The sequence below is a fragment of the Schistocerca americana genome, chromosome 3 (genome assembly GCF_021461395.2).
Source record: "Schistocerca americana isolate TAMUIC-IGC-003095 chromosome 3, iqSchAmer2.1, whole genome shotgun sequence".
NCBI classification, from domain to species: domain Eukaryota; kingdom Metazoa; phylum Arthropoda; class Insecta; order Orthoptera; family Acrididae; genus Schistocerca; species Schistocerca americana.
This window is the reverse complement of record NC_060121.1, coordinates 842,707,932-842,720,464: the sequence shown is the minus strand read 5'-3', so window position 1 is coordinate 842,720,464 and position 12,533 is coordinate 842,707,932. Positions and strand designations below refer to the sequence as shown.

Here is a 12,533-nt window from a genome sequence, read left to right as displayed (position 1 = left end):
TGACCATCGCACAGACACCCGCATGGAGGACATAGTAGTAAGCATCGTTGGTGTACAGAGACAACTGAAAGGGTTGAAAGCAAGTAAGTCGAGAGGTACTGGTCGAATCCCCATTCGGTTTTACAAAGAGTAGCATTGGACCCTGACTTAGCTCGCATCTATCGCGAATCTCACGCCCAGCGCAGTGTGCCATTACTGGATACTGGAAAAAAAGCAGAGGGGACTCTCGTGATATGAAAAGTAAAGAAACGAGCTCGCATAATTCCAGAGCAAGATTCTTAACAACGGTTTCCTACAAGATTCATGAACATATTTTCATTTCGAATACAAGGGTCACTCCAAAAGAAATGGCTCTGAGCACTATGGGACTTAACTTCTCAGGTCATCAGTCCCCTAGAACTTAGAACTACTTAAACCTAACTAACGCAAGGACATCACACACATCCATGCCCGAGGCAGGATTCGAACCTGCGACGTAGCGGTCGCGCGGTTCCCGACTATAGCGCATAGAACCGCTTGGCCACTCCGGCCGGCGTACGAACCCTAATCGCTCTTATCTTATCTTCGTGGTCTTTCCGCGAAATATAAGTTGGCGGCAGTAAAATTGTACTGCAGTCAGCCTAAAATGCTAGTTCTCTAAATCTCCTCAGTAGCGATTCACGAAAAGAACGGCTCCTTTCCTCCAGAGACTCCCACCCGAGTTCCTGAAACATTTCCGTAACACTCGCGTGATGATCAAACCTACCAGTAACAAATCTAGCACCCCGTCTCTGGATTGCTTCTATGTCCTCCCTCAATCCGACCTGATAGGGATCCCAAACGCTCGAGCAGTACTCAAGAATAGGTCGTATGTGTGTTTTATACGCGGTCTCCTTTACAAATGAACCACATCTTCCCAAAATTCTACCAATGAACCGAAGATGACTATTAGTCTTCCCCGCAACTGCCATTACATGTTTCTCCCACTTCATATCGCTCTGCAATGTTACGCCCAAATATTTAATCGACGTGACTGTGTCAAGCAGTACACTACTAATGGAGTATTCAAACATTACGGGATTCTTTTTCCTATTCATCTGCATTAATTTACATTTAACTATATTTAGAGCTAGCTGCCATTCTTTACACCAATCACAAATCCTGTTCAAGTCATCTTTTATCCTCCTACAGTCACTCAACGACGACACCTTCCCGTACACCACAGCATCATCAGCTAACAGCCGCACATTGCTATCCACCCAGTCCAAAAGATCATTTGTGTGGATAGAAAACAACAGCGGTCCTAGCACACTTCACTGGGGCATTCCAGATGAAACCCTCACCTTCGATGAACACTCACCATCGAGGACAACGTACTGGGTTCCATTACTTAAGAAGTCTTCGAGCCACTCAAATATTTGGGAACCAATCTCATATGCTCGTACCTTAGTTAGGAGTCTGCAGTGGGGCAGAAGAAGAGGTAAGAGATAGGCAATCTTTTTTCCTCGCTCTATTTGTGAGTGGAACAGGAAAGAAAATCGCTAGTAGTGGTACAAGGTAACCTCCGCCACGCAGCATATGGTGGCTCGTGGAGAATGTAGATGCAGATGAAGTTATGTTCGCTCATGTAACGCAGTACATTCACAAGCACGAAAGCAGCTGACGACACTCTGAAGTTCAAGAACCGGGGAGAAAATCGTCCATTAATGGCACTGAGATGTAAAGGGAGCTGACAAGTAGAACGAAAGGTGCTAATACATAAAAATTACTTAATGTGAAAGAATTAGAGGAGGAATGGTGCTTTTGATATGGTACGCAAGGGGACGGAGAGAGAGAGAAAGAGAGAGAGAGAGAGAGAGAGAGAGAGAGAGGATAGCTATTAAAGTAGTTTTACTTGGCCTTGGGAAAGGGCAAAATAAAACAGTGATATTGGAAAGAAAGAGGCATAAAGAGTTCTACATATTTCGGCACCTGTGAAGTTCGTGGCGCCCGAGGTGAAGGAGCGAGTGTACCACGAGATACAATTTGGAATTCCATAATGGATACGCATGTTAATTACGTTATCCGCGTCCGTGTGATGGAGGTCCCGCGCAGAACTGAGCCGGCTGAGCGGGTCGCCGTTAATTAACAACCCCGCCCCTCTCCGCCCCGCCCCCTCCCCCCTCCCCCCACCCACACATACGCAGACGCAGACGAGGTGGCGCGGGTACCTGCGGAAGTGCCGGCAACAGGCCCAGCGCTGGGTCGGCCGGAACCTAATCAAGTCGCCAGCCGGCAGCCGGTAGCGGCAGTCGTTACCGGGAAATTGGCGCGCTCGCTCGCAAGTCGATACCTCGTTCTCTCAACGAGTATCCGTACCGCGCTGCATGGAGGACCCGAACCATTGCCGCGGTCAGCGAAATTCCCAATTCTTACCCTCTCTCTCGCACTGCGACGAGACGGCAGTCTGACGTAACAATATTTTTTTTCTAAAGCATTTTAACTTACCCCTTTCAGCTTCCTGCTCAGCTGGCAGAGAGAGAAACACATTGTGAAAATTAGCTGCCTCATCGCCAGTCGTCGTAAGAGGCGCGCAAAACGTATAGCGTGGGAGTGTTGCGGGTGGCGTCGCAACGTATCTCGTGGCTTCCGTGACGATACGTCAACTGAAACACTAGTAAGAAAATTAAGAGGTGTACGGTATTGTTGTCTGGGAGTCCTCGAGGGCTGGATTCAACCAGAATGGTACCTTTTGCCTCCGTGTCTAAGAATTATGCCTTAAGAGTATATCTTGAGTACAGCTGCTCGTAATGGGTGTACGAATAGCGCAACGTCACTTTTTGTGTTGCGTGATGATGAGAGCAGAGAGACGCTGAAACTCGGTGCCGACAGCACATATCTACCAGGAGACTGTCGGGCTCAACTTTCCCAATAGACGAGTGACTCCACCATTAACAGTCTCACATGTCCACTCTTCATGTCATACTGTGCAGAGGTTTGAAATTTATACCAAGACAATGGTCCTGCTGTAATCGACCATAAGCTCGTGCGGACAATTTCCTCCACCATCTGCAAGGCGAGTGCCTCTGCGCAAGACTGCGTTAGCAACCTCGGCTGTGGACGCGAGTGAAGCGTTGGTGCCGGCCGCTGTGGCACAGCGTTTCTAGACGGTTCAGTCCAGAACCACGCGGCTGCTACGGTCGCAGGTTCCAATCCTACCTCGGGCGTAGATGTGTGTGATGTCCTGAGGTTGGTTAGGTTTCAGTAGTTTCAAGTCTAGGGGGCTGATGGGCTCAGACGTTAAGTCCCATAGCGCTTAGAGCCGTTTGAACCATATGAAGCATTGATTCTAACGAACACCTGATACAGTCAAACAATATGGGAAAAATAATTCAAAAATATCTGAATGGCGAGGTGAAAGGTGACGTATGGAAATCATTACGCAAAAATATTTTATTTTGTATTCCTTATGTGCACTTTGGACTACATGCGTACTTTGCGCTTACAGAACGATTTGGAATGTACGTTTCGCTGACGCCAACCGTTGTAAGAGGCAGTTGATGGTGAGTTATAGGTGTGGAATATGTAACACAGCTGAAGCGGTTTTAATGAAGCTGTGATCTCATAACCTGTTAAGCTATTCGGCTCTTCGTTGGTGCGCGGTAGGGCGAAGTAAAGTCAATGTTTAGGTACAGTACTAGCTCAGCTATACTAAGATGCGTAGCAAAACTGCCGTTACCTTGTTGACGGAATCAACCGAGCATTTCATTTAAGAATTTTAAGCAAACAGTGAAAGACTTGCACCTGTCTATCTCACTCTTCCGGTTGCCTTTATCATTGTACCACTCACTCTGTACTACATCGCCGACTGCTAACCACGATACCACCACACGAAGTATCTTCGCAAACATTCGACTAAAAGAACCCAGTACGTTACACGAGACGATGAATGCTCACAGAAGCAAACATAACATCAGGTGTGCTCAATGATGCGTAGACACTTAACGAGGCATGTAACGTTTTCAGTATATCTAAAAGATTTATCAGACGGGACCTGTAGCACTTTAAGATTATTCGCTGGCGATGTAACTGTGTGCTGGAAAGTAGTGTCATTGGACATAAGGAATTAAAAAACCTGGACAACGTTTCCGCTTTGTGTAATAAATGATAGCTCTCCTTAATTGTGGATAAATGTAAGACAATGGCTGTAACAAAGAGAAAGGTCCAGACAGTATATTACTACAAAAGTAGTGGTTAACATCTTGAGCAAGTCACAACGTGTAAGTTCGCTGGTCTGCAGAACATAAAGACGAAAGTAACTTTCGCATGCCGTGTCACTCCAGAGTAACATGTTGTTGCTGTTGTTGTTGTTGTTGTTGTGGTCTTCAATCCTGAGACTGGTTTGATGTAGCTCTCCGTGCTACTCTATCCTGTGCAAGCTTCTTCATCTCCCAGTACCTACTGCAACCTACATCCTTCTGAATCTGCTTAGTGTATTCATCTCTTGGTCTCCCTCTACGATTTTTACCCTCCACGCTGCCCTACAATACTAAATTTGTGGTCCCTTGATGCCTCAGAACATGTCCTGCCAATCGATCGCTTCTTCTAGTCAAGTTGTGCCACAAATTTCTCTTGTCCCCAATTCTATTCAATACCTCCTCATTAGTTATGTGATCTACCCATCTAATCTTCAGAATTCTTCTGTAGCACTATATCTCGAATGCTTCTATTCTCTTCTTGTCTAAACTACTTATCGTCCATGTTTCACTTCCATACATGGCTACACTCCATACAAATATTTTCAGAAACGACTTCCTGACACTTAAATCTATACTCGATGTTAACAAAATTCTCTTCTTCAGAAACGCATTCCTTGCCTTTTCCAGTCTACATTTTATATCCTCTCTACTACGACCATCATCAGTTATTTTGCTCCCCAAATAGCAAAACTCCTTTACTACTTTAAGTGTCTCATTTCCTAATCTAATTCCCTCAGCATCACCCGGCTTAATTCGGCTACATTCCATTATACTCATTTTGCTTTTTATGTTCATGTTATCTCCTCCTTTGAAGACACTGTCCATTCCGTTCAACTGCTCGTCCAAGTCCCTTGCTGTCTCTGACAAAATTACAATGTCATCGGCGAATCTCAAAGTTTTTATTTCTTCTCCATGGATTTTAATTCCTACTCCGAATTTTTCTTTTGTTTCCTTTACTGCTTGCTCAATACACAGATTGAATAACATCGGAGATAGGCTACAACCCTGTCTCACTCCCTTCCCAACCACTGCTTCGCTTTCGTACCCCTCGACTCTTATGACTGCCATCTGCTTTCTGTACAAATTGTAAATAGCCTTTCGCTTCCTGTATTTTACCCCTACCACCTTTAGAATTTGAAAGAGAGTATTCCAATCAACATTGTCAAAAGCTTTCTCTAAGTCTACAAATGCTAGAAACGTAGGTTTGCCTTTCCTTAATCTATCTTCTAAGATAAGTCGTAGGGTCAGTATTGACTCACGTGTTCCAATATTTCTGCGGAGTCCAAACTGATCTTCCCCGAGATCGGCTTCTACCAGTTTTTCCATTCGTCTGTAAAGAATTCGCGTTGCTATTTTGCAGAGTAACATAGCTCGATGAAACATTGACCGTACATAGAACTTATGCGGTATAGTACAAAAGGTAACTAAAATAAATATGCAATGAGCTGAACAGAAATGACACTTTTAGTCAAAAAATAATCACGCCGAAATCATCGCCATATACGATGACGCCCTGGATATTACAAAAGGCGGGACATGATTCTGAATAGGGGATGTGATCATCACGTGCTATGGCTGGCCACAAGGCTGCTACGGAGATGTTGAGGTAGGGCGTTACATTCCTCCACCAGTGCCGTTGAGAACTGCTGGATGGCCATTGGTGCATGCGGACGTGCTGCAATACAGTCTCTCCAGCGCATCCACACGTGCTCAATAGGATTTAAGTTGGGGGAATGGGCGGGCCAGTTCATTCGCCGAATATCCTCTCGTTCCATGAGCTCATGCACCAACGCAGTTTGATGTGGTCGTGCCTTGTCATCCATAAAAATAAATCAGGACCGAATGCACCCCTGGAATGACGCACATCCGGAAGAAGTAGTGTGTCGAGCCATAACGTTGACCGGTGAGTGTCTGTGCTCAAAAATTTGTAAGTCAGTAAGTCCATGTAACATTATGCCTCCCTACACCTTAACACTTGTGAAACATCCCCTTTGAAAAATTAATGAATTACTGTGCTGATAAACCTCTACGTTATTTGATTTTCAAACAGCTGAGCAATACTGGACGTACTCAGACATTACTCTCTTTACTTTTTCTGATCAACACTAAGCTGACGCACAATATTTTTAGCGCAACGCAATCTGACTTTCGATAATCCCTACAAAAGAATGGCCCTGACTAACAATATCCCATACCTTTCATGAATCACTTACCCCACAAAATTCTTCGTTACTCGAACTACTGCAATACAGCTAGTGCCAATACTGCCAGCTAAATAAAAGATTCAAACTACTGAAGGCAACAACTACTGATGGGCATAGTTAGCAAATGAAAGATTTTGTTAGAGAGCAAACGATGTATTTACCTTAATAGCGTTCAAAAGTCATAGTATATGTATCAGTTCATGACATCCAGTCTTACAAATTGCTTCTTTCTGACGGACACACGTCCAGATCGTCCGCTTTCATAGTAACCTCTCAAAACTCAGGCACCTCTCTCTCCCCACATCCACCACTGCTAGCGGCTCACATCAACTGCCCAACGCTACGCGCTGTTCACATCCAACTGCCCAACACTACAATAGCGAATATTTCAACAATGCCAACCAGCCACAGACTGCAGACAGCGCAGTCAGCGATTTTCACACACAGCACTACGTGGCATTACCAACATGAAAACCTAAACAGCCTACTTTATGGACTGTGTGGACAATTTTTGCTTTTGACCAACAGTGTATCAATACTAGTGTGCATTTGATATATTTATTAGCGTTAATATAAAAAATTTAGCAAATAAATATTGGCCACTGCCCAAAACAATTTGTAAATTTTTTTGGGGGAACATGGAGGCTATGTAAGTAGGCTGTTTAGGTTTTTATGTTGGTAACGTCACATAGCGCTCTGTATGAAAATCGCTGACTGCGCTGTGTGCAATCTGTGGCTGGTTGGACTCGTTGGAATATTCGCTTGTGTAGCGTTGGGCAGTTGGAGGTGAGCCGCCAGTAGTGGTGGATGTGGGGAAAGAGTTGCCAGAGTTTTGAGAGATTACTATGAGCGGACGATCTAGACGTGTGTCCGTCAGGAAAGGAAATTTGTAAAGATGGATGTAATGAACTGATTATATAATGACTTTTGAACGCTATTAAGGTAAATACATTGTTTGTTCTCTATCAAAATCTTTCATTTGCTAACTATGCCTATCAGTACTTAGTGCCTTCAGTATTTAGAATGTTTTATTTAGCTTTCAGCATTGGCGCTCGCTGTATTGCAGTAGATCGAGTAACGAAGATTTTTGTGAGGTAAGTGATTCATGAAAGGTATAGGTTATTGTTAGTCAGGGCCATTCTTTTGTAGAGATTATTGAAAGCCAGATTTCGTTGCGCTAAAAAGTATTGTGTGTTAGTTTAGTGATGATCAGAATAAGCAAAGAGAGAACTATCTGAGTATGTTCAGTTTTGCTCAGCTGTTTGAAAATCAAATAACGTAAGAGTTTTTCCAGCACTGTCATTATTAATTTTCAAAGGGGAAGTCTCAAAGTGACACATTACCGGAAAGCTAATTTCGTCCTTAAATTTTTCACATCATTATATTTAAAGGTAATACTAAGCAGGGATATGGCACTGAACGAACACGTAAAATTTACGTTAGGTAAGATGGATGGGGAACTTAGATTTGCTGGCAGGATTCCGGGAAAGTACGTTGCATCTGTAAAGGAAATCGCACAGAAGAGGCTAGAGTAGGATCACTATAGTATACTATTCAATTCGGCATGAGAAGGAATATTGAAAGAAGTCAGATACGCGCTCCTAGAATAGTAACAGGTTGGTATAGGCGATACGAAAGTGTAACGGAAATGGTCGGAAGAATTAAATGGGAATCTCTGGAAGGAAGAGGCCGCAGTTCTCGCCAAACCCTGTTGGGAAAATTTAGAAGACCTGCATCCGAATACGTGTGACCACTATGTTGGCATCAACGTATACCTCGCGTTGGAATCATGAAGTTAAAAATTGTTCAAATGGCTCTGAGTACTATGGGACTTAACTTCTGACGTCATCAGTCCCCTAGCATTTAGAACTACTTAAATCTAACTAACCTAAGGACATCACACACATCCATGCCAGAGGCAGAATTCAAGCCTGCGACCGTAGCGGTCGCGCGGTTCCAGACTGTAGCGCCTGGAACCGCTCGGCTACTCTGGCCGGCTCATCTACATCTACATTTCTACTCCGCAAGCCACCCAACGGTGTGTGGCGGAGTGCACTTTACGTGCCACTGCCATTACCTCCCTTTTCTGTTCCAGTCACGTATGGTTCGCGGGAAGAACGACTGTCTGAAAGCCTCCGTGCGCGCTCGAATCTCTCTAATTTTACATTCGTGATCTCCTCGGGAGGTATAAGTAGGGGGAAGCAATGTATTCGATACCTCATTCAGAAACGCACCCTCTCGAAACCTGGCGAGCAAGCTACGCCGCGATGCAGAGCGCCTCTCTTGCAGAGTCTGCCACTTGAGTTTGCTAAACATCTCCGAAATGCTATCACGGTTACCAAATAACCCTGTGACGAAACGCGCCACTCTTCTTTGGATCTTCTCTATCTCTTCCGTCAACCCGATCTGGTACGGATGCCACACTGATGAGCAATACTCAAGTATAGGTCGAACGAGTGTTTTGTAAGCCACCACCTTTGTTGATGGACTACATTTTCTAAGGACTCTCCCAATGAATCTCAACCTGGTGCCCGCCTTACCAACAATTAATTTTATATGATCATTCCACTTCAAATAGTTCCGCACGCATACTCCCAGATATTTTACAGAAGTAACTGCTACCAGTGTTTGTTCCGCTATTATACAATCATACAATAAAGGATTCTTCTTTCTATCTATTCGCAATACATTACATTTGTCTATGTTAAGGGTCAGTTGCCACTCCCTGCACCAAGTGCCTATCCACTGCAGATCTTCCTGCATTTCGCTACAATTTTCTAATGCTGCAACTTCTCTGTATACTACAGCATCTTCATGAAGGTAGACAAGAGAATACGACGTGTACATAGGTCGTCACACATTCATTTTTCACTAGCTCATTACACGAATTGCAATACGAAAGAAAATTGCTGATATTGGTATGATGTACCCTCCACCTCGCACTGTACAATGGCGGAAGTAATACTGATGTACTGTTTGAGGCTTTCCCGGCGCTGCATCTGCTTGATAGGTTCCCGGGAATTACGCCGGATAATATTGTAGAAACCGCACAATATCTCAGCGAGACAACTGCCCGCCAACTTCAGGTGCTACAGTAGCACCTGAAGATGGCGGGCAGTTGTCTCGCTGAAATATTGTGCGGTTTCTACAATATTATCCGGTGTAATTCCCGGGAACCTATCAAGCAAATACTGATGTAGATGTAGATTCAGGAGCGATCGTCATCAGCCTTTGAAAACTTTACTTATTTTATATGTAGTCCTTGTATGCAACGACTGTAAGCAGCAAAATATTCCTCAGGTTGTTCATTACGACTGACGGTCGGAATTTATAGCAGGCTGCTCGCGTGTGGCACAACTCCGTTTCGTTGCATCCTATGAAAATCACTGATTATAGCCGCAATGCCTTTGTACAGATTGCTCGAAACAGTCAATGACTCGGCAGCGCTTGTTCCGGTCCCCTCCATTTGGCAAGCGCGCAGCACGCATTAGGTGGCAGTGTACTCACGCATGTCGGAGAAGTCGTCGACCAGGATGATCTCCTTGATGAGGTGCTCCGGTGACCTGTCGAGCACAGAGTGTACGGTGCGCAGCAGCACCGACCACGCCTCGTTGTGGAAGCAGATGATCACCGCCGTCGGTGGCAGGTTCGCCACGTCGTACTTGTTTGGCTCCTTGCACCTGCACAACCAAACGAAGGGTCGTCAGGCAGAGAAGCCTTACTTATCACCCGTCCGAAAGGAGATTTCAACACTGTACGTTGTTGTTGTTGTGGTCTTCAGTCCGAAGACTGGTTTGATGCAGCTCTCCATGCTACCCTATCCTATGCGAGCCTCTTCATCTTCGAATAACTACTGCAACCTACATCATTCTGAACCCTCTAACTGTACTCCCTCTACGATTTTTATTCCCCGTGCTTCCTTTCAGTACTATATTGGTAATCCTTTTATGTCTCAGAGTGTCTCCTATCAACCGATCCCTTCATTTGGTCAAGCTGTGTCACAAATATTTTGTCACCCCAATTCTGTCCGCCCCCCGGTAGCTGAGTGGTCAGCGCGACAGAATGTCAATCCTAAGGGCTGGGTCGGAGGTTTTCTCCGCTCCGGGACTCGGTGTTGTGTTGTCCTAATCATCATCATTTCATCCCCATCGACGCGCAAGTCGCCGAAGTGGCGTCAAATCGAAAGACTTGCACCCGGCGAAAGGTCTACCCGACGGGAGGCCCTAGTCACACGACCCCAATTCCGTCCAGTACCTCGCCATTAGTTACGTGATCTACCCATCTAATCTTCAACATTCTTCTGTAGCACCACATTTGGAAAGTTTCTATTATTTTTTTTGTCCAAACTGTTTATCGTCCATGTTGCTGACACTTGAATCTATACTCGATGTTAACAAATTTCTCTTCTTCTGAAACGCTTTCCTTGCCATTGCCTGTCCACATTTTATATCCTCTCTAAATGGTTCAAATGGCTCTGAGCACTATGGGACTCAACTGCTGAGGTCATTAGTCCCCTAGAACTTAGAACTAGTTAAACCTAACTAACCTAAGGACATCACAAACATCCATGCCCGAGGCAGGATTCGAACCTGCGACCGTAGCGGTCTTGCGGTTCCAGACTGCAGCGCCTTTAACCGCACGGCCACTTCGGCCGGCCTATATCCTCTCTGCTTCGGCCATCATCAGTTACTTTCATGCACAAATAGCGAAAGTAATCTACTACTTTCAGAGTCCGATTCCCTAATCTAATTCCCTCAGCATCATCTGATTTAATTCTACTACGTTCCATTGTTCTTGTTTTGGTTTTGTTGGTGATCATCGTATATTCTCCTTTCAAGATTCTGTCCGTTCCGTTCAACTGTTCTTCCAAGTCTTTTGCGGCCTCTGATAGAATTACAATGTCGTCGGCAATCCTCAAAGTTACTGCAGGGCAATCCGTACCGACGAGGCACGTAAGCCACCCAACCGACGGGAAGGTTCATGGTTCATGGGGGGGAATGGACATTATTATAAAAGTATTTTAGCAATTCAGGGCAGTATGGTTTTCAGCGCTTGCACACAAATAATTTTGAGTATACTGGAGAACTTTCACAGCAAAATAAATAGGCGAAATACAGTTATGACACTAGTAATATAATAATTATTAATAAGTAAACAACGAAAGTCAGCAAAAAGGCTCACTCCACAAGAAGGTAATGCTAATGGTATAAAAAACTCGAAAGTGGGAAATTATAAAAAAAAAAAAATGGTTCAAATGGCTCTGAGCACTATGGGACTCAACTGCTGTGGTCATCAGTCCCCTAGAACTTAGAACTACTTAAACCTAAGGACATCACACACATCCATGCCCGAGGCAGGATTTGAACCTGCGACCGTAGCAGTCGCACGGTTCCGGACTGCGCGCCTAGAACCGCGAGACCACCGCGGCCGGCGGGAAATTATAATGGCTGGCTGTCAGAACCAGTCAAAGTAATTAACCAAGTAATCCTTTCCAAGACTTGACCTAAGAGCTGGGTAGTCACACAGAATTTGATTAAGTACTTTACCACTTAAGTGTCATCGCTCAAAACAGACTGCATATCCAAATAAAGGCCATACGCTGCCCTTTCAGTAGGAAACTTGGCGCGCTCTGTCAATAGGCCGCGTACAAATAGGCGTATGTCACAACCGCCGCAAACTGGTGACATCCTTTCACAGCAGAAGAAATCTATGCGTCACGGGACGATTTACAACGTGGAGGCCAATTACAGTCCTCCATGTGATCTCTGCGGCTAGTATCAGCTACTACACTGCTTTTCTTACTGCACCTTATTGTAATTCAGTTCCAGTCATCTACCCTCCACATGGTGCATGATGCTTGGCCTCAATGAGAACAGTTAATGTAGGTGGACTTCACCCTGTGTCACAATACATAGTCTACTGTACAAGCCTCATTGACTGCAGCATCAACTAATTTCGTGCTCCGAATCCCAACATGACTTTGTCTAGATGTTGTAGGTGAAGGAGCGTGTTCTAGATGAACTTCAGTGGGTTTTCTACAGAGGTTCATGCCCTGGCTGCCTTGAAGTACACTTAGCGACTGACAAAAGATGAGGAATTTCTTAGGTTGAAT

The 12,533-nt window shown here is 44.8% G+C and overlaps 1 protein-coding gene across 1 annotated transcript in view; it reads right to left on the bottom strand.

Moving 5' to 3' along the window:
• The window catches only part of LOC124606431 (putative polypeptide N-acetylgalactosaminyltransferase 9), a 629,702-nt gene that overhangs the window by 111,100 nt on the left and 506,069 nt on the right, over positions 1 to 12,533 (bottom strand). The window contains exon 6 of the mRNA XM_047138413.1: positions 9,929 to 10,101. Coding sequence (XP_046994369.1) covers positions 9,929 to 10,101 — 173 coding nt within the window. The remainder of the gene's footprint in view (positions 1 to 9,928; positions 10,102 to 12,533) is intronic.